The sequence below is a fragment of the Melanotaenia boesemani genome, chromosome 5 (assembly GCF_017639745.1).
Source record: "Melanotaenia boesemani isolate fMelBoe1 chromosome 5, fMelBoe1.pri, whole genome shotgun sequence".
Classification (NCBI taxonomy): Eukaryota; Metazoa; Chordata; class Actinopteri; order Atheriniformes; family Melanotaeniidae; genus Melanotaenia; species Melanotaenia boesemani.
Genome location: NC_055686.1, coordinates 1038511 through 1057446, shown reverse-complemented (window position 1 = coordinate 1057446; position 18936 = coordinate 1038511). Strand labels below are relative to the sequence as shown.

At 45.3% G+C, this 18936-nt stretch overlaps 1 protein-coding gene across 2 annotated transcripts; it reads left to right on the top strand.

The window, feature by feature from the left end:
• Positions 1 to 3668: 3668 nt before the first annotated feature.
• LOC121639614 (RLA class II histocompatibility antigen, DP alpha-1 chain-like) lies at positions 3669 to 17322 on the top strand. 2 transcript variants are annotated; one of them, XM_041984944.1, is made up of 5 exons: positions 3669 to 3806; positions 3898 to 4143; positions 12129 to 12413; positions 15456 to 15619; positions 16744 to 17322. In XM_041984944.1, exons 1-4 carry the CDS (start codon positions 3674 to 3676, stop codon positions 15575 to 15577), a joined length of 786 nt encoding a protein of 261 aa, XP_041840878.1. In that variant the 5' UTR covers positions 3669 to 3673; the 3' UTR covers positions 15578 to 15619; positions 16744 to 17322. The 2 variants fall into 2 exon arrangements, with proteins under 2 accessions (XP_041840878.1, XP_041840877.1); XM_041984943.1 differs by having other exon boundaries at positions 15456 to 17322.
• The last annotated feature ends 1614 nt before the right edge of the window (positions 17323 to 18936 follow it).

The window sequence follows — 18936 nt, the reverse complement described above, 5'->3', positions numbered from 1 at the left end:
CTCCTCTTTTAAAGGTCTTCTGGTGTAAGCCCAGCATTAGAAGGTTAACAGGTGACGTATTTCAGGTACGGACATAAACAAGCACCTGCTAATATTAAAATAAAGAGCTTTGTATGTAAAATAAAATATACATAGCTTAACTAAAGCTGGATCTCTGGTTCAGGAGGAAGATGCTGCGTTTCAGCTTTATAAATATACATACCAGCAATAAAACAGAAAATAAAACGCTGAAATGTGGATTTTTACCTCAATAAATGCAGCTTTACCAAACTTCCATGTATAGGTCGTGTATGAGGACAGACTGTTACAGCCAAGCAGCCAAGTATTAAAACATCCACCTGTCAGTTTAATACAACACAAATAAGTAGTTCTTTATTTTATCCAGGTTAAACCAGGAAAGCCAAACATGAGCTGGTGTGTAGAAACGGTAGCATGTCCATGTGTAGGTGTGTGTGTGTGCTGATGTGGTTGAATAATAAAACATTTCCAGTAGAATGAAGTTTAGACAGGAGCTAGTATCCTACCAGCTCATTATTACAGCTACATAAAAGGCTCATGGAGAATCTCCACCAGTGGTCTTCATGTTATCTTCAGATGAAAGTTCCCCCGCAACAACACGCTGCCCCCCATCTGTCATTTATTAAACGTTAACTCATGTGACCTCATGGAGAATCTCCACCAGTGGTCTTCATGTTATCTTCAGATGAAAGTTCCCCCCAACAACACGCTGCCCCCCATCTGTCATTTATTAAACGTTAACTCATGTGACCTCATGGAGAATCTCCACCAGTGGTCTTCATGTTATCTTCAGATGAACGTTCCCCCCCAACAACACGCTGCCCCCCATCTGTCATTTATTAAACGTTAACTCATGTGACCTCATGGAGAATCTCCACCAGTGGTCTTCATGTTATCTTCAGATGAAAGTTCCCCCCCAACAACACGCTGCCCCCCATCTGTCATTTATTAAACGTTAACTCATGTGACCTCACGGAGAATCTCCACCAGTGGTCTTCATGTTATCTTCAGATGAACGTTCCCCCCCAACAACACGCTGCCCCCCATCTGTCATTTATTAAACGTTAACTCATGTGACCTCGTGGAGAATCTCCACCAGTGGTCTTCATGTTATCTTCAGATGAAAGTTCCCCCCCAACAACACGCTGCCCCCCATCTGTCATTTATTAAACGTTAACTCATGTGACCTCATGGAGAATCTCCACCAGTGGTCTTCATGTTATCTTCAGATGAACGTTCCCCCCCAACAACACGCTGCCCCCCATCTGTCATTTATTAAACGTTAACTCATGTGACCTCATGGAGAATCTCCACCAGTGGTCTTCATGTTATCTTCAGATGAAAGTTCCCCCCCAACAACACGCTGCCCCCCATCTGTCATTTATTAAACGTTAACTCATGTGACCTCATGGAGAATCTCCACCAGTGGTCTTCATGTTGTCTTCAGATGAAAGTTCCCCCCCAACAACACGCTGCCCCCCATCTGTCATTTATTAAACGTTAACTCATGTGACCTCATGGAGAATCTCCACCAGTGGTCTTCATGTTATCTTCAGATGAAAGTTCCCCCCCAACAACACGCTGCCCCCCATCTGTCATTTATTAAACGTTAACTCATGTGACCTCATGGAGAATCTCCACCAGTGGTCTTCATGTTATCTTCAGATGAAAGTTCCCCCCCAACAACACGCTGCCCCCCATCTGTCATGTGTTAACTCATGTGACGTCGCGGGTGAGTGGACACCTCTGCTGGAGGAGGATCTGAAAATATGGGACATTTTCGTCTTCAAGTTGTCCTTCTGCTCCCCTTCCATCAGGAGTCCATCAGGATCTACCAGCACCACGTTCCTCCGTCTCTCTGTAGCTCCGCCTCCACCTCTGGTGGGGATTAGTTCTCCTGTTAAAAATAAACTTGATATTTAATCAATCACCAGCTGGTGAAGGTGAAAACTGACCAACACAAATCCTTCTATTGGTGCAGACCAGTGTAGTTGGCCTTTATTCTTTTTTACTTTTTATTCTTTGCTTTAGGTTAAGAGCCCAGACCACCGGGAACAGTCCCGGTTCCAGTCCAGGCCTGGTATTAAATGTCTTCTACGGGTCAGTGTGTGTACACAGCTACACAAACGAATGCAGAATCTTAGATCTCCCCAACAAAACACTCCAGAAGGGAAACGTTGTAAGAGGTAAACATGAAACTAATGATTCTTTTTAATAGATTAATCTGTTAATCATTTCCACATGAATTAAACTGTTTTTTCATCATAAAAAAAAACAAAGTGATGAACAATTTTAACCTTTTCCTCCCCAAATGTCTTACTGTGTCCTCAACCAAGAGATATTCATTTTACTGTAACAGAGGACAAACAAGCTAGATGAATAATAAATGAGCAATAACTGACCTTTCTTTTCATAACTTTTATGGACAGAATTTCTAGGTGCAGCCGAGGTGTTGAGGGGATCCGGTTTGGTGGCCTCAGGATTGGGTCTCTGCTCTTTGCAGATGATGTGGTTCTGTTGGCTTCATCAGGACGTGATCTTCAGTTCTCACTGGAGCGATTCGCAGCCGAGTGTGAAGCAGCTGGAATGAGAATCCGAACCTTCAAGCCGTGGTCCTCAACCAGAAAGGGGTGGAGTGACTTTTCTGGGTCGGCAATGAGGTCCTTTCCCAAGTGGAGGAGTTTACATATCACGGGGTCTTGTTCAGGAGTGAGGGAAGGATGGAGGGAGATGGACAGGTGGATCGGTGCGGTGTCTGCAGTGATGTGGACTCTGCATCGGTCTGTCGTGGTGAAGAAGGAGCTGAGCCAAAAGGCGAAGCTTTCAATTTACCGGTCGATCTACGTTCCTACCCTCACCTATGGTCATGAGCTGTGGGTAATGACCGAAGGAACAAGATCACGAATACAAGCGGCCGAAATGAGTTTCCTCCGCAGGGTGGCCGGGCTCTCCCTTAGAGATAGGGTGAGAAGCTCGGTGATCCGGGAGGGGCTCAGAGTAGAGCTGCTGCTCCTCCACATCGAGAGGAGCCAGATGAGGTGGCTCGGGCATCTGGTCAGGATGCCTCCTGGACGCCTCCCTGGTGAGGTGTTCCAGGCACGTCCCACCGGAAGGAGGCCCCGGGGAAGACCCAGGACACGCTGGACGGACTACATCTCTCGGCTGGCCTGGGAACGCCCCGGGATCCCTCCGGATGAGCTGGTGAATGTGGCCGGGGAGAGGGAAGTCTGGGTTTCACTGATTAGGTAGCTGCCCCCACAACCCGACTCCGGATAAGCGGCAGAAGATGGATGGATGGATGGATGGACCAGTACGGAGGGTTTCACTAGAAAATAACCAATGTGGATGGTTTTACTGGGGAATAAACAGTACGGAGGGCTTTACTGGAGAGTGACCACTATGGAGAGTTTTACATTTCTGATCACTATTGATCAGCTGAATATCTGGATCAAAGTTCTCAGGTTTCTTCCTCCAAAGCCAAAGAAATATTAAACATGTCATAATCAATATTTTCTACTTCCTGTGACATCATCATGTAAATATTTATTCAGAATAAAATTTTCAGAGAAAAGATTCTGACAGATTATTGATTATTGATCAGCAGCTGTGCGTCTCAGTCTGTGTTCAGCTGCTGACAGAATCTACCTGGACACTGATGACATCACTGTCTCTCTGCGCTGTGATTGGCTGCTGTGTCAGTAGGAGTTCTGACTTTCTGTCAGTCTACATGAGGATGAAGATGAAGCTGCTCCTCTTCCTCTGCTGTGTCCTCTGGGTCTCTGCGGACGGTGAGTTGGACAGGAAGCTGTTTACTGACATCAGAGACAAACAAACAAACAAACACGCAGCAGATCAATAATCAGCTTCTTTGTGTTGCAGTTCTACATGAGGACCTTGCTATCGGTGGATGTTCAGAGAATGATCGAGAGAACATGTATACTCTGGAAGGCGAAGAGGTGTGGTACGCCGACTTCAAACAGAGGAAAGGAATCGAACCTCAGCCTCCTTTTGTAGATCATGTGACCTGCCCAGAATGTTATGAAGCAGCTGTGGCTTATCAACAGATCTGCAGAACAAGCCTGGAGACTGCTCTTGAAGCAATGAAGGACCTTCCTCTAGAAAATGGTAAAGTCAAATCTTCATCTTCTTTGTCTGCCACTCATCCAGAGTCGGGTCACGGGGCATGTGACCATAGGTGAGGGTAGGAACGTAGATCGACCACATCATCCGCATAGAGCAGAGACCCAATCCAGAGGCCTCCAAACCGGATTCCCTCAACACCTCTGTCCATGAAACTTATGAACAGAATCAGTGACAAAAGGGCGGCCTTGGCGGAGTTCAACCCTCACCGGAAACAATTCTGATTTACTGCCAGCAGTGTGGACCAAGCTCTGGCACCGGTCATACAGGGACCAGTCAGCTCATACATATTAAGGGGTACATATTACCCCTTAAGGACATATTAAGGAAAGTGGTTCCAGAGCCCAAACTGTGTGTCGAGGTGAGTCCAACTATATCTAGCCAGAACCGTTCAACCTCGTGGACCAGCTGTGGCTCCTTCCCCACCAGAGTGGTAACATTTCACGTTCCTAGAGCTAGCTTCTGCAGCCAAGGATGAGACCTCTATGGTCCCTGCCTCTGGCAGCCGCCCAGCTCACACTACACCAGACGCCTATGGCCCCTCCTGCAGGTGGTGAGGCCATGGGAGGGGGGCATGTCACCCTACAGGCTGAGCCCGACCGAGCTCCATGTGCAAAGGCTCGGCCAAGCATTCACCTTTGTGCCCCACCTCCAGGCCTGGCTCTAGAGGGGGGGCCCCGGTGACCCACGTCCAGGCAAGGGAAACCTAGGATCATGATTTGTCGTCATCATAGGGGTGTTCTGAGCCGTGCTTCGTCTGGTCCCTCCCCTAGACACCTGTTTGCCATCGGTGACCCTACCAGGTGCATAAAGCTCCTGACAAGATGGCTACATCTTCAGGTGTAGAAAGTATCAGACAGTTTTCATGATTTTATAGTCGGACTGAATCCAGTTTGAGACCGGTCTGATATGGTTTCCATGGAAACCTGATCAGACAGCTGATCATTAAAGACACAGCAGGACAGAAATGATCCCAGTCAGATCATCTGGATGTTTCCAGAACTGATCTTTATTCATCAATAAGTGATCAGGTTCCATCACAACTTTCCTCCAATCAGACGTCTCCATTTCCTGGATGATGTCACATCCATAATCCCACATTTTTACCCACATCCTGGACTCACAGAGTCCACATCCTGGACCACAGAGTTCACATCCTGGACCACAGAGTTCACATCCTGGACTCATAGAGTCCACATCCAGGACCACAGAGTCCACATCCTGGACCACGGAGTCCAGATCCTGGACCAAGAGTATAATCGGCAAGTATAATCCAGTATAACCACTGGATTATACTTGGTTATACTGGATTATACTTGGTTATACGGGGTTATACTGGGTTATACTGGATTATACTGGGGTATACGGGGTTATACTGGGTTATACGGGGTATACTGGATTATACTGGATTATACTGGGGTATACGGGGTTATACTGGGTTATACGGGGTATACTGGATTATACTGGATTATACTGGGGTATACGGGGTTATACTGGGTTATACGGGGTATACTGGATTATACTGGGGTATACGGGGTTATACTGGGTTATACGGGGTTATACGGGGTTATACTGGGGTATACTGGGTTATACTGGGTTATACGGGGTTATACTGGGTTATACTGGATTATACTGGGGTATACTGGATTATACTGGGTTATACAGGGTTATACTGGGTTATACTGGGTTATTGTTGGTTATACTGGATTATACTGGGTTATACAGGGTTATACTGGGTTATACTTGGTTATATTGGATTATACTGGATTATACTGGGTTATACTGGGTTATACTGGATTATACTGGGTTATACTGGGTTATACTGGGTTATACTTAATTATATTGGATTATACTGGATTATACTGGGTTATACTGGATTATACTGGGTTATACTGGGTTATACTGGGTTATACTGGGTTATAATGGGTTATACTGGGTTATACTGGATTATACTGGATTATACTGGGTTATACTGGATTATACTGGATTACACTGGATTATTCTGGGTTATATTGGATTATACTGGATTATACTGGGTTATACTGTGTTATACTGTGTTATACTTGGTTATATTGGATTATACTGGATTATACTGGGTTATACTGGATTATACTGGATCATACTGGGTTATACTGGATTATACTGGGTTATAATGGGTTATACTGGGTTATACTGGATTATACTGGGTTATACTGTGTTATACTGTGTTATACTTGGTTATATTGGATTATACTGGATTATACTGGGTTATACTGGATTATACTGGATTATACTGGGTTATACTGGATTATACTGGGTTATAATGGGTTATACTGGGTTATACTGGGTTATAATGGGTTATACTGGGTTATACTGGATTATACTGGATTATACTGGGTTATACTGGATTATACTGGATTACACTGGATTATTCTGGGTTAAATTGGATTATACTGGATTATACTGGATTATACTGTGTTATACTGTGTTATACTTGGTTATACTGGATTATACTGGGTTATACTGGATTATACTGGATTATACTGGGTTATACGGGGTTATACAGGGTTATACTGGGTTATACTGGGGTATACTGGGTTATACGGGGTTATACTGGGTTATACTGGATTATACTGGGGTATACTGGATTATACTGGGTTATACAGGGTTATACTGGGTTATACTGGGTTATTGTTGGTTATACTGGATTATACTGGGTTATACAGGGTTATACTGGGTTATACTTGGTTATGAATGAATGAATGAATGAATGAATGAATGAATGAAAAATACTTTATTAATCCCAAAGGGAAATTCAATATTGTAGCAGTAGTAATTTTTTTTTTTTTTTTTTTAGTAAAACAATCACATTAATTAATTAAGGGCTTTGTTCTTCAGCCTGATAGCTGCTGGAAGGAAGGATCTTCTGTATCTCTCTGTCTTGCATCGGACTTGAACAAGCCTCCCACTGAACACACTCTGTTGTTTCGTCACGGCGTTGTGTAGAGGGTGTGAAGGATCTTCCATTATCTTCGTCAGCTTGTACAGAATTCTTTTTTTGATGATCAACTCCAGCGGCTCCAGAGTTACTCCAAGCACAGAACCGGCTTTCTTGATCAGTTTGTTAATTCTTTTCAAGTCTCTGGTTCTGATGCCGCTGCCCCAGCAGATTGCTGCAAAGCTGATTGCACTTTCAACAACAGACCTGTAGAACATCTGCAACATTTTGGTGCAGACGTTAAAAGATCTCAGCTTCCTTAAGAAGTAGAGTCTGCTCTGACCTTTCTTGTAAATGTACTCAGTGTTGCTTTTCCACTCAAGTCTGTTGTCCAGCTGAACTCCAAGGTACTTGTATTCCTCCACCACCTCCACCTCCTCTCCCATGATGGAAACACTTCTATGTGTGTTCTTGTTCCTCCTGAAGTCAACAATCATCTCCTTTGTTTTCTTGGTATTCAAGATGAGATGATTGTCACCGCACCATTTCACAAACTGACCGACCAGTTCTCTGTACTCTGCTTCTTGTCCATCACTGATACACCCAACAACTGCTGAGTCATCAGAGTATTTCTGCAGATGACAGAACTCAGAGTTGTACTGGAAGTCTGAGGTGTACAGCGTGAATAGAAATGGTGAAAGTACAGTCCCTTGTGGTGTTCCAGTGCAGCTGACCACCATCTCAGACACACAACCTTTCAGTCTCACAAACTGTGGTCTGTTTGTGAGGTAGTCGTAAATCCAGGTGGTTGTGGAGGGATCCACCTGGAATTTCTGCAGCTTCTCACACAGCAGAGCAGGCTGAATCGTATTAAAAGCACTTGAGAAATCAAAGAACATGACCCTCAAAGTGCTGCCCGACTGGTCCAGATGAGAGTGGGCTCTCTGAAGCAGGTATATGATTGCATCTTCAACCCCAAGCCCATTACGGTATGCAAACTGTAATGGGTCCTGAAAGGTGTTCACCTGCTTGCTGAGGTGAGCCAGTAAGAGTCTCTCCAGGACTTTCATGACGTGAGATGTCAGGGCGACTGGTCTGTAGTCTTTTGGTTCAGCTGGTTGTGGTTTTTTAGGCACTGGAACAAGGCAGGATGTTTTCCACAGCACCGGGATTCTTCTCTGACTCAGGCTGGTGTTGAACAGGTGCTGGAGAATCGGACATAGCTGTTTTGAGCAGGTCTTGAGAACTCTGGGACTGACACCATCTGGACCTGCAGCCTTGTTCTGGTTCAGTTTCACCAGTTGTTGCATGATTTGGTTACAGGAGACAGACAGAGTGGAGGTGGAGGCAGAGGAGGTTTCAGGAAGTCCTGATGTGGAGGGAGATGAGGTTGTGTCCAGGTCCTTGACTGAGCTGCAGGGTGACAGAGTGGAGGTGTGACAGGAAAGCTGTGGGCTCATGGAGGGTGTGTGGCTAGTTGGGGTTGAAGCAGGAGGTGAGCTAAACCTATTGAAGAACATGTTCAGTTCATTCGCTCTGTCCAGACCTCCATCAGTCTGATCCTCCTTTATCCCGAAGCCAGTGATCTTCTTCATTCCTGACCACACATCCCTCACATTGTTTTTCTGAAGCTGACTTTCCAACTTCTTCCTGTAGTCCTCCTTGCACTTCTTCATTTGTGTTTTAAGTTGTTTTTGTGTGGACTTCAATAACTCCCTGTCTCCATCCCTAAAAGCTTTCTTTTTGATGTTCAGCAGCTTTTTCAGGTCACTGGTGATCCAGGGTTTGTTATTGGGGAAGCACCTCACTGTTCTTGTTGGAACGGTGCTGTCCACACAGAAGTTAATATAATCTGTCACACACTCAGTCAAGGCATTGATGTCATCTCCATGAGGTTCACATAGGACGTTCCAGTCTGTAGCCTCGAAGCATCCTCTCAGAGCATCTTCAGCTTCATTAGACCAGGTTCTAATAGCCTTTCTAATGACTGGTTGTTGCTGAACGATGGGCTTGTAGGAGGAGGAGAGAAGAACTAGGTTATGGTCTGATCTTCCTAAAGGTGGCAGGGCAAAGGAGCTGTATGCATTTTTAATATTTGCATAAAATAAGTCCAACGTTTTGTTTTCTCTGGTGGAGCAGCTGACAAACTGTTGGAAAGTTGGTAGAGTTGCAGAGAGGGAGATGTTGTTAAAATCTCCAGAGATCGCCACAAATGCGTTTGGATGTTGTGTTTGAAGCCTGGCCACTACAGAGTTAATGACATCACAGGCTGTGTCTGGAGCGGTACCAGGTAATATATATACCGCTACCAGAATAACGTATGTGAACTCTCTGGGTAAATAATACGGGCGGAGACTCACAGCTAGCAGTTCAATGTCTCTATTGCAGATCTTCTCTTTAACAGTGACATGTTCAGGATGACACCAGCGCTGGTTTACCAGCACCGCAATTCCACCTCCCTTCAGCTTCCCGCTGAGTTGTTTATTGCGGTCTGCACGGACCGTCCTGAAGCCGTGTACAGACGCATTACAGTCTGGGATGTGTTCATGCAGCCATGTCTCGGTGAAGCACATAATACTGCACTCTCTGTATTCTTTAAGAGACCTGGTTAGCACCTGAAGTTCATCAATTTTGTTAGCTAGCGATCTCACGTTTCCCATAACAACCGTTGGAAGAAACGGTTTGAATCGCCATCGTTTTTCTCTCTGCCTCGCTCCTGCCCTGCATCCTCTTCTCTTTCTTTTCAACTCCGTTGGGATTTGAAGTGTTGTTTCACTGATAATCTTGAGTTTGGAGAGTTTTATCAGTTGATCCCGATGGTAAACAAGTCTCGTTGCCATGGAGACTCACAATAACAAGTCTTGCAAAAAGAAAAAATATTCAGAAAAATCTCCCGTATAGCACAGCCTCTGACCAGCGCGAAAAAATCTACCCGAACAGACACAGATTGACAGCTGATGTCTTAAAAAAGACGGCTATATTGCAAAAAATCATAAGTTAAAAACAGAGCTACTACAATTGCTGCTGCCACCTAGCGGCGCATTCTAGAACAATGGATTAATATTATAATAATATTATAATTACAAATATTGGATTATACTGGATTATACTGGGTTATACTGGGTTATACTGGATTATACTGGGTTATACTGGGTTATACTGGGTTATACTGTGTTATACTTGGTTATATTGGATTATACTGGATTATACTGGGTTATACTGGATTATACTGGGTTATACTGGGTTATACTGGGTTATACTGGGTTATAATGGGTTATACTGGGTTATACTGGATTATACTGGATTATACTGGGTTATACTGGATTATACCGGATTACACTGGATTATTCTGGGTTATATTGGATTATACTGGGTTATACTGTGTTATACTGGGTTATACTGGGTTATACTGTGTTATACTTGGTTATATTGGATTATACTGGATTATACTGGGTTATACTGGATTATACTGGGTTATACTGGGTTATACTGGGTTATAATGGGTTATACTGGGTTATACTGGATTATACTGGGTTATACTGGATTATACTGGATTACACTGGATTATTCTGGGTTATATTGGATTATACTGGATTATACTGGGTTATATTGTGTTATACTGTGTTATACTTGGTTATATTGGATTATACTGGATTATACTGGGTTATACTGGATTATACTGGATCATACTGGGTTATACTGGATTATACTGGGTTATAATGGGTTATACTGGGTTATACTGGGTTATAATGGGTTATACTGGGTTATACTGGATTATACTGGATTATACTGGGTTATACTGGAATATACTGGATTACACTGGATTATTCTGGGTTATATTGGATTATACTGGATTATACTGGGTTATACTGTGTTATACTGTGTTATACTTGGTTATATTGGATTATACTGGATTATACTGGGTTATACTGGATTATACTGGATTATACTGGGTTATACTGGATTATACTGGGTTATAATGGGTTATACTGAGTTATACTGGATTATACTGGGTTATACTGGATTATACTGGATTACACTGGATTATTCTGGGTTATATTGGATTATACTGGATTATACTGGGTTATACTGTGTTATACTGTGTTATACTGGGTTATATTGGATTATACTGGATTATACTGGGTTATACAGGATTATATTGGGTTATACTGGGTTATACTGGGTTATCCTGGGTTATACTGGATTATACTAGATTAAACTGGGTTATACTGGGTTATACTGGGTTATACTGGATTATACTGGCTTATACTGGGTTATACTGGATTATACTGGATTATACTTGGTTATACTGGATTATACTGGGTTACACTTGGTTATACGGGGTTATACAGGGTTATACTGGATTATACTGGGTTATACTGGGTAATACTGGGTTATACTGGATTATACCGGGTTATACTGTTAGACAGGGGATGATGTTCCATCAAACAGTCCAGAACGCAGACTTTTAAGGTTGGAAAGCATCTTTAAAAAGTCAAACACAAGGTCAGATTCCCTGTGAAAGAAGAACCTTGTCCAGCTGGGACCACAATCAGCATCAATGCAGCCGTCCGAGGTCTTAAAGAGACGTAAACTTCCTGGACACATTAACTAAAGCAGACCCCAGTTCCTTCAGAGGATCCACTGTTCTAAACCTTTATTTTCTACCGCTTAGTCCATTATGGGGTCGCAGGTAAGGTGGAGCCTATCCCTGCATTTTAACAGGTGAGAGGCAGGTACACCTGGACAGGTCACCTGTCCATCACAGGGCCACATAGAAAGACAAACAACCGCTCACACACAATTTTAGAGAATTTAGAGATAACCTAACATGCATCTTGATGGTGGGAGGAAGCTGGAGAACCCGGAGAGAACCCACGTATACACGGGGAGAAAATGCAGACTCCACACGGAAAGGCCACCACCTTCAAGGTTCAAACCTCCCCCCAGCCGAGACTCGAACCAGCGACCTTCTTGCTGTGAGGCTGTATAAAAACGATAAATCAGCTTTTTATTAATCCTTAACTTGAAGCTGGATTTTCTTTCTCCTCAGATCCTCCATCCAGCCTGATCATCTACAGCAGAGACGATGTGGACCTTGGAGAGAAGAACTCTCTGATCTGCCATGTTTCTGGTTTCTATCCGGCTCCGGTCAACGTCTCCTGGACCAAGAACGGAGAGAAGGTGACTGAAGGAACCAGCATCAACGTTCCCTTCCCCAACAAAGATGCTTCCTTCACCCAGATCTCCAGACTGGACTTCATCCCACAGCAGGGAGACATCTACAGCTGTTCAGTGGAACATCTGGCCCTGACCCAGCCACTGACCAGGATCTGGGGTAAGAAGCTTTATTTAAACTCTGAACCGACACAGTACACACCATCAGACACAAACCTGTCCCTGCGAGGAGGTCCCCTTCTTTATTATCCGTCTCCAGGAGGAGGTCCCCTTCTTTATTATCTGTCTCCAGGAGGAGGTTCACGTCTCTGTTTTCCGTCTCCAGGAGGAGGTTCACGTCTCTGTTTTCCGTCTCCAGGAGGAGGTTCACGTCTCTGTTTTGTGTCTCCAGGAGGAGGTTCACGTCTCTGTTTTCCGTCTCCAGGAGGAGGTTCACGTCTCTGTTTTCCGTCTCCAGGAGGAGGTTCACGTCTCTGTTTTGTGTCTCCAGGAGGAGGTTCATGTCTCTGTTTTGTGTCTCCAGGAGGAGGTTCACGTCTCTGTTTTGCGTCTCCAGGAGGAGGTTCACGTCTCTGTTTTCTGTCTCCAGGAGGAGGTTCACGTCTCTGTTTTGCGTCTCCAGGAGGAGGTTCACGTCTCTGTTTTGCGTCTCCAGGAGGAGGTTCACGTCTCTGTTTTCTGTCTCCAGGAGGAGGTTCATGTCTCTGTTTTCCGTCTCCAGGAGGAGGTCCCCTTCTTTATTATTCGTCTCCAGGAGGAGGTCCCCTTCTTTATTATCCGTCTCCAGGAGGAGGTTCATGTCTCTGTTTTGCGTCTCCAGGAGGAGGTTCATGTCTCGGTTTTTCGTCTCCAGGAGGAGGTTCACGTCTCTGTTTTGCGTCTCCAGGAGGAGGTTCACGTCTCTGTTTTCTGTCTCCAGGAGGAGGTTCACGTCTCTGTTTTGCGTCTCCAGGAGGAGGTTCACGTCTCTGTTTTGCGTCTCCAGGAGGAGGTTCACGTCTCTGTTTTCCGTCTCCAGGAGGAGGTTCACGTCTCTGTTTTGCGTCTCCAGGAGGAGGTTCATGTCTCTGTTTTCCGTCTCCAGGAGGAGGTTCATGTCTCTGTTTTGTGTCTCCAGGAGGAGGTTCACGTCTCTGTTTTCCGTCTCCAGGAGGAGGTTCATGTCTCTGTTTTGTGTCTCCAGGAGGAGGTTCATGTCTCTGTTTTGCGTCTCCAGGAGGAGGTTCATGTCTCTGTTTTTCGTCTCCAGGAGGAGGTTCACGTCTCTGTTTTGCGTCTCCAGGAGGAGGTTCACGTCTCTGTTTTCTGTCTCCAGGAGGAGGTTCACGTCTCTGTTTTGCGTCTCCAGGAGGAGGTTCACGTCTCTGTTTTCTGTCTCCAGGAGGAGGTTCACGTCTCTGTTTTGCGTCTCCAGGAGGAGGTTCACGTCTCTGTTTTGCGTCTCCAGGAGGAGGTTCACGTCTCTGTTTTCTGTCTCCAGGAGGAGGTTCATGTCTCTGTTTTCCGTCTCCAGGAGGAGGTCCCCTTCTTTATTATTCGTCTCCAGGAGGAGGTCCCCTTCTTTATTATCCGTCTCCAGGAGGAGGTTCACGTCTCTGTTTTGTGTCTCCAGGAGGAGGTTCATGTCTCTGTTTTCCATCTCCAGGAGTAGGTTCACGTCTCTGTTTTCTGTCTCCAGGAGGAGGTTCACGTCTCTGTTTTGTGTCTCCAGGAGGAGGTTCACGTCTCTGTTTTGTGTCTCCAGGAGGAGGTTCATGTCTCTGTTTTCCGTCTCCAGGAGGAGGTTCACGTCTCTGTTTTCCGTCTCCAGGAGGAGGTTCACGTCTCTGTTTTGTGTCTCCAGGAGGAGGTTCACGTCTCTGTTTTGCGTCTCCAGGAGGAGGTTCACGTCTCTGTTTTCCGTCTCCAGGAGGAGGTTCATGTCTCTGTTTTGCGTCTCCAGGAGGAGGTTCATGTCTCTGTTTTTTTCCGTCTCCAGGAGGAGGTTCATGTCTCTGTTTTGTGTCTCCAGGAGGAGGTTCACGTCTCTGTTTTCCGTCTCCAGGAGGAGGTTCACGTCTCTGTTTTCCGTCTCCAGGAGGAGGTTCATGTCTCTGTTTTGCGTCTCCAGGAGGAGGTTCATGTCTCTGTTTTTTTCCGTCTCCAGGAGGAGGTTCATGTCTCTGTTTTGTCTCTCCAGGAGGAGGTTCACGTCTCTGTTTTCCGTCTCCAGGAGGAGGTTCATGTCTCTGTTTTGTGTCTCCAGGAGGAGGTTCATGTCTCTGTTTTGTGTCTCCAGGAGGAGGTTCACGTCTCTGTTTTGTGTCTCCAGGAGGAGGTTCACGTCTCTGTTTTCCGTCTCCAGGAGGAGGTTCATGTCTCTGTTTTCTGTCTTCAGGAGGAGGTTCATGTCTCTGTTTTCTGTCTCCAGGAGGAGGTTCACGTCTCTGTTTTCCGTCTCCAGGAGGAGGTTCATGTCTCTGTTTTCCGTCTCCAGGAGGAGGTCCCCTTCTTTATTATTCGTCTCCAGGAGGAGGTCCCCTTCTTTATTATCCGTCTCCAGGAGGAGGTTCACGTCTCTGTTTTGTGTCTCCAGGAGGAGGTTCATGTCTCTGTTTTCCATCTCCAGGAGTAGGTTCACGTCTCTGTTTTCTGTCTCCAGGAGGAGGTTCATGTCTCTGTTTTGTGTCTCCAGGAGGAGGTTCACGTCTCTGTTTTCCGTCTCCAGGAGGAGGTTCATGTCTCTGTTTTGTGTCTCCAGGAGGAGGTTCATGTCTCTGTTTTGTGTCTCCAGGAGGAGGTTCACGTCTCTGTTTTGTGTCTCCAGGAGGAGGTTCACGTCTCTGTTTTGTGTCTCCAGGAGGAGGTTCACGTCTCTGTTTTCCGTCTCCAGGAGGAGGTTCATGTCTCTGTTTTCTGTCTCCAGGAGGAGGTTCATGTCTCTGTTTTCTGTCTCCAGGAGGAGGTTCACGTCTTTGTTTTCCGTCTCCAGGAGGAGGTTCATGTCTCTGTTTTGTGTCTCCAGGAGGAGGTTCACGTCTCTGTTTTCCGTCTCCAGGAGGAGGTTCATGTCTCTGTTTTCCGTCTCCAGGAGGAGGTTCACGTCTCTGTTTTGCGTCTCCAGGAGGAGGTTCATGTCTCTGTTTTTCGTCTCCAGGAGGAGGTTCATGTCTCTGTTTTCCGTCTCCAGGAGGAGGTTCATGTCTCTGTTTTGTGTCTCCAGAGGTGGAGAAGACTCAGGCCGGTGTTGGACCAGCAGTTTTCTGTGCACTGGGTCTGACGGTTGGACTCCTCGGTGTCACTGCTGGAACCTTCTTCCTCATCAAAGGAAACGAGTGCAGCTGATTGGCTGGAGCTGATGATGTCATTGATGATTCTGTACATGTTTATCCACAATTTTCCTGAAGCGGTTCATAGGGGGCGCCATTATCAACAGTTATGGGCGAAACTTCCGTCGCAACCGGAAGTAGCGGTTACTTGTTGGTAAAACAATTAAAATACTTTATGCCATGGGTTAATAGATGTGTACCAGGTAAATAACTTATGTAATCATTTGGTTTCAATAATATGAATATACTGCTGTTGGGTCCCGAAATAATTCTAGGAGATTGTAACTATATACAAAATAATCAACCAAGTAACTTCAGATGAGGAAAAACCTAGATAAGTATTAAGATAAATATTTCCATACAAATGTTTCCATTTTCCACACCTAAAAATGTAGAAAATCAATATCATCAAAAACAAGAACAAAGCTTTGATGATGAAGTCTGTGATCGATTTTTTTCTATTGTGCGCATGTGACGTAGTTGGCATTGGTTCTCATCAGCAAATCACAATGGGACGGGATCGCTGTTGAGGATATTCTATTTTTATTTTTTGCAAAGTTTACAACATGCATAGGAACCCTGTGATGACCTGTACTGTACACTGGACTAACCTTCCACATGATGGCAGCAGCGTGGCTGCAGGAGCGCCCAGCACCTGCAATGCAGGTACAACCCGCTGTCTGAATTTCACCTGACAGCTCCGCCAAAACCCAAGCCTGGTGGTGCGACACAGTCAGGGCTTGACTGGGCTCAACGCTGGCTTTAAGGTACACCAGGTCTTCTCCAACACAACTAATCAACACGGGCCCTACTTTATTGCTGTGGAGGTGCTGGTATGCTTCGGCACTCTTCATATTTTGCATAGCTTCACCATCGCAATCCGTTGCGTTGATTACGTAGCTAAAGATGTTAGCATAAGTTTTTCTCGGCCACTTCTTTACCTCATCCTCCCAATCCGTAATTGAGGAGGGAATGGGCAACGATATATCGCCTCTTCTGATCACTGTTTTACTGTGCTCCCATCTCGCCATCATGTCTTAAGTGAAGATCATGAACCATTAAAAATATAATACTGTAAAGTAAATACGCCGGTTGCCAAGCGACAGCGGCTTCAAACCGGAAGTTTTGCCCACAAATGTTGGCCACGCCCACAACCCGGAAGAAGCCGCAGGAAAATTGTGGATAAACATTTAATCTGATCTTGTTTCCACGAGTTTCAGCTTCAGTTTAATTAGTTTAAATATTTTCAGTTAAAAACACTGAACCAGGAACTTCTAGATTAAACATTTCTATTGTAGTTACTTCTAATTAAAAAACAGAAAACTGAATTTACTTTTCTCACTAAGCCACATTTTTCGCCGTCCTCCTGCAGTCCCTTATCTGCCACAGCTGGTCCTGATCAGGTCATCTGCATCATGTTTTAGTTCTTGTCTTGGTTTCTGGTTTATTGTTCTGGGTTTTGTCACGTTTAGTTTTATGTTTTCCCTCGTCTTCCCGTGTCTGGCTTGTTAGGTCACCTGGTCTGATTACTCACTCCACCTGTTCCTTGTTCCTCCTCCTGTGCATATGAACCCCGTAGTTTTCAGTTTGCTCTCGCTGGTTAACTCCATGTCCTGTGGTTGGAAAATCAAACCGTGTCACCTGCACGGTTCTGCCTCCTGACTCGACTGCCTGCATTTGGGTCCTCACCTCCGCCCATCGTGACATCAGTTTATTTTACTGATTCCTGGTTTTATGATTAAAGTTCTTCATGAAACTGCAGTTTTTTATGTATTTCATATTTTTCTCCACAGACAGTTTGACACATTTACATGTTTCTGAAAATAAGTTATTATAATGCTGATCTTTCATTTTTCATTGTTTTAAAATTAAAACAAAACACCAACCGTGTTATACACACACAATTATAATATTAAAACTGTTTCCCAGGTAGGTGGAGGGGCTGCAGGTAGGTGACGCTAATGCTGTAGGTGACGTAGTTCCGGGGGAGACGGCAGATTCAAACTAGGCGCCCAAACATTTCTACTTTCATTCGATTGTATTTTGTGCCAACCTAATTAAAATACTCTTTAAAGTAGGACTATAGTGTCTTTAAAAGGTACACTCTGGAGCACAGCGGGGAGGATTTGGCCAGCCTGACAGATTTTATAGATCGTTGTTACGACAGAATCGTCATGGGGAAACCAAACAACACCTCCACCCCCTCCACCTCATCTAAGTCCAAGAGACAGCGAAATGAGGATTCACCTGGAGCTATTTCACCACCGGGGAACGACTCAACAGATGTTCTGATCTCTATAGATAAGAAACTCAGTAGTTTTGATGCGTGTTTGGGCCTGGTAGAAATTCTCCACAAAGAGTTCCAGGCGCTACGTGAATCATTAGAATTCAGCCAGAAGCAGGTGGAAAGTCTGGCTGTAGAAAATGCTGGTCTCAGAGAGACGGTAAAATCCCTCACCGAGGGCTTGACCCGTCTCTCAGATGAAAATAAGAAGATCAAGGAAACGGTGATCGATCTGCAGGCGCGGAGCATGAGAGAGAACCTGGTATTTGCAGGGATTCCAGAGCAGACGGAGGAGGACCCCGAGACCACGGTGAAAAACTTCATCAAAACCCACCTGAAGCTCCCGGAGGAAACGGTGAAAAACATCTCCTTTCACAGAGTCCATCGGCTCGGCGGGAGGAAACCCGGGTCCAGCAGACCAAGACCCATCGTAGCGAAGTTCGTCAGCTTCAACCAGAACGTGTCCTCATCTTCATAGATAAACATTTAAGTCCTTCTGGGTCCTGGTTCTGGTTCTGGTTCTCGACCATCAACCATCCACTTAAACCCTTTAGACTCTCGTCCTCAGCAGATGTCCCTGTTCTCCTCTTTTATCTCCTAGTTTCATCCTCTGCTGATGTTTCCAGAAGTTCTGGTCCAGAACCTGGACCCTATAATCCTGCTAACACCCTCCCAGATACCAGAGCCTGGACCCTATAATCCTGCTAACACCCTCCCAGATACCAGAACCTGGACCCTATAATCCTGCTAACACCCTCCCAGATACCAGAACCTGGACCCTAGAATCCTGCTAACACCCTCCCAGATACCAGAACCTGGACCCTATAATCCTGCTAACACCCTCCCAGATACCAGAACCTGGACCCTAGAATCCTGCTAACACCCTCCCAGATACCAGAACCTGGACCCTATAATCCTGCTAACACCCTCCCAGATACCAGAACCTGGACCCTATAATCCTGCTAACACCCTCCCAGATACCAGAACCTGAACCCTATAATCCTGCTAACACCCTCCCAGATACCAGAACCTGGACCCTATAATCCTGCTAACACCCTCCCAGATACCAGAACCTGGACCCTATAATCCTG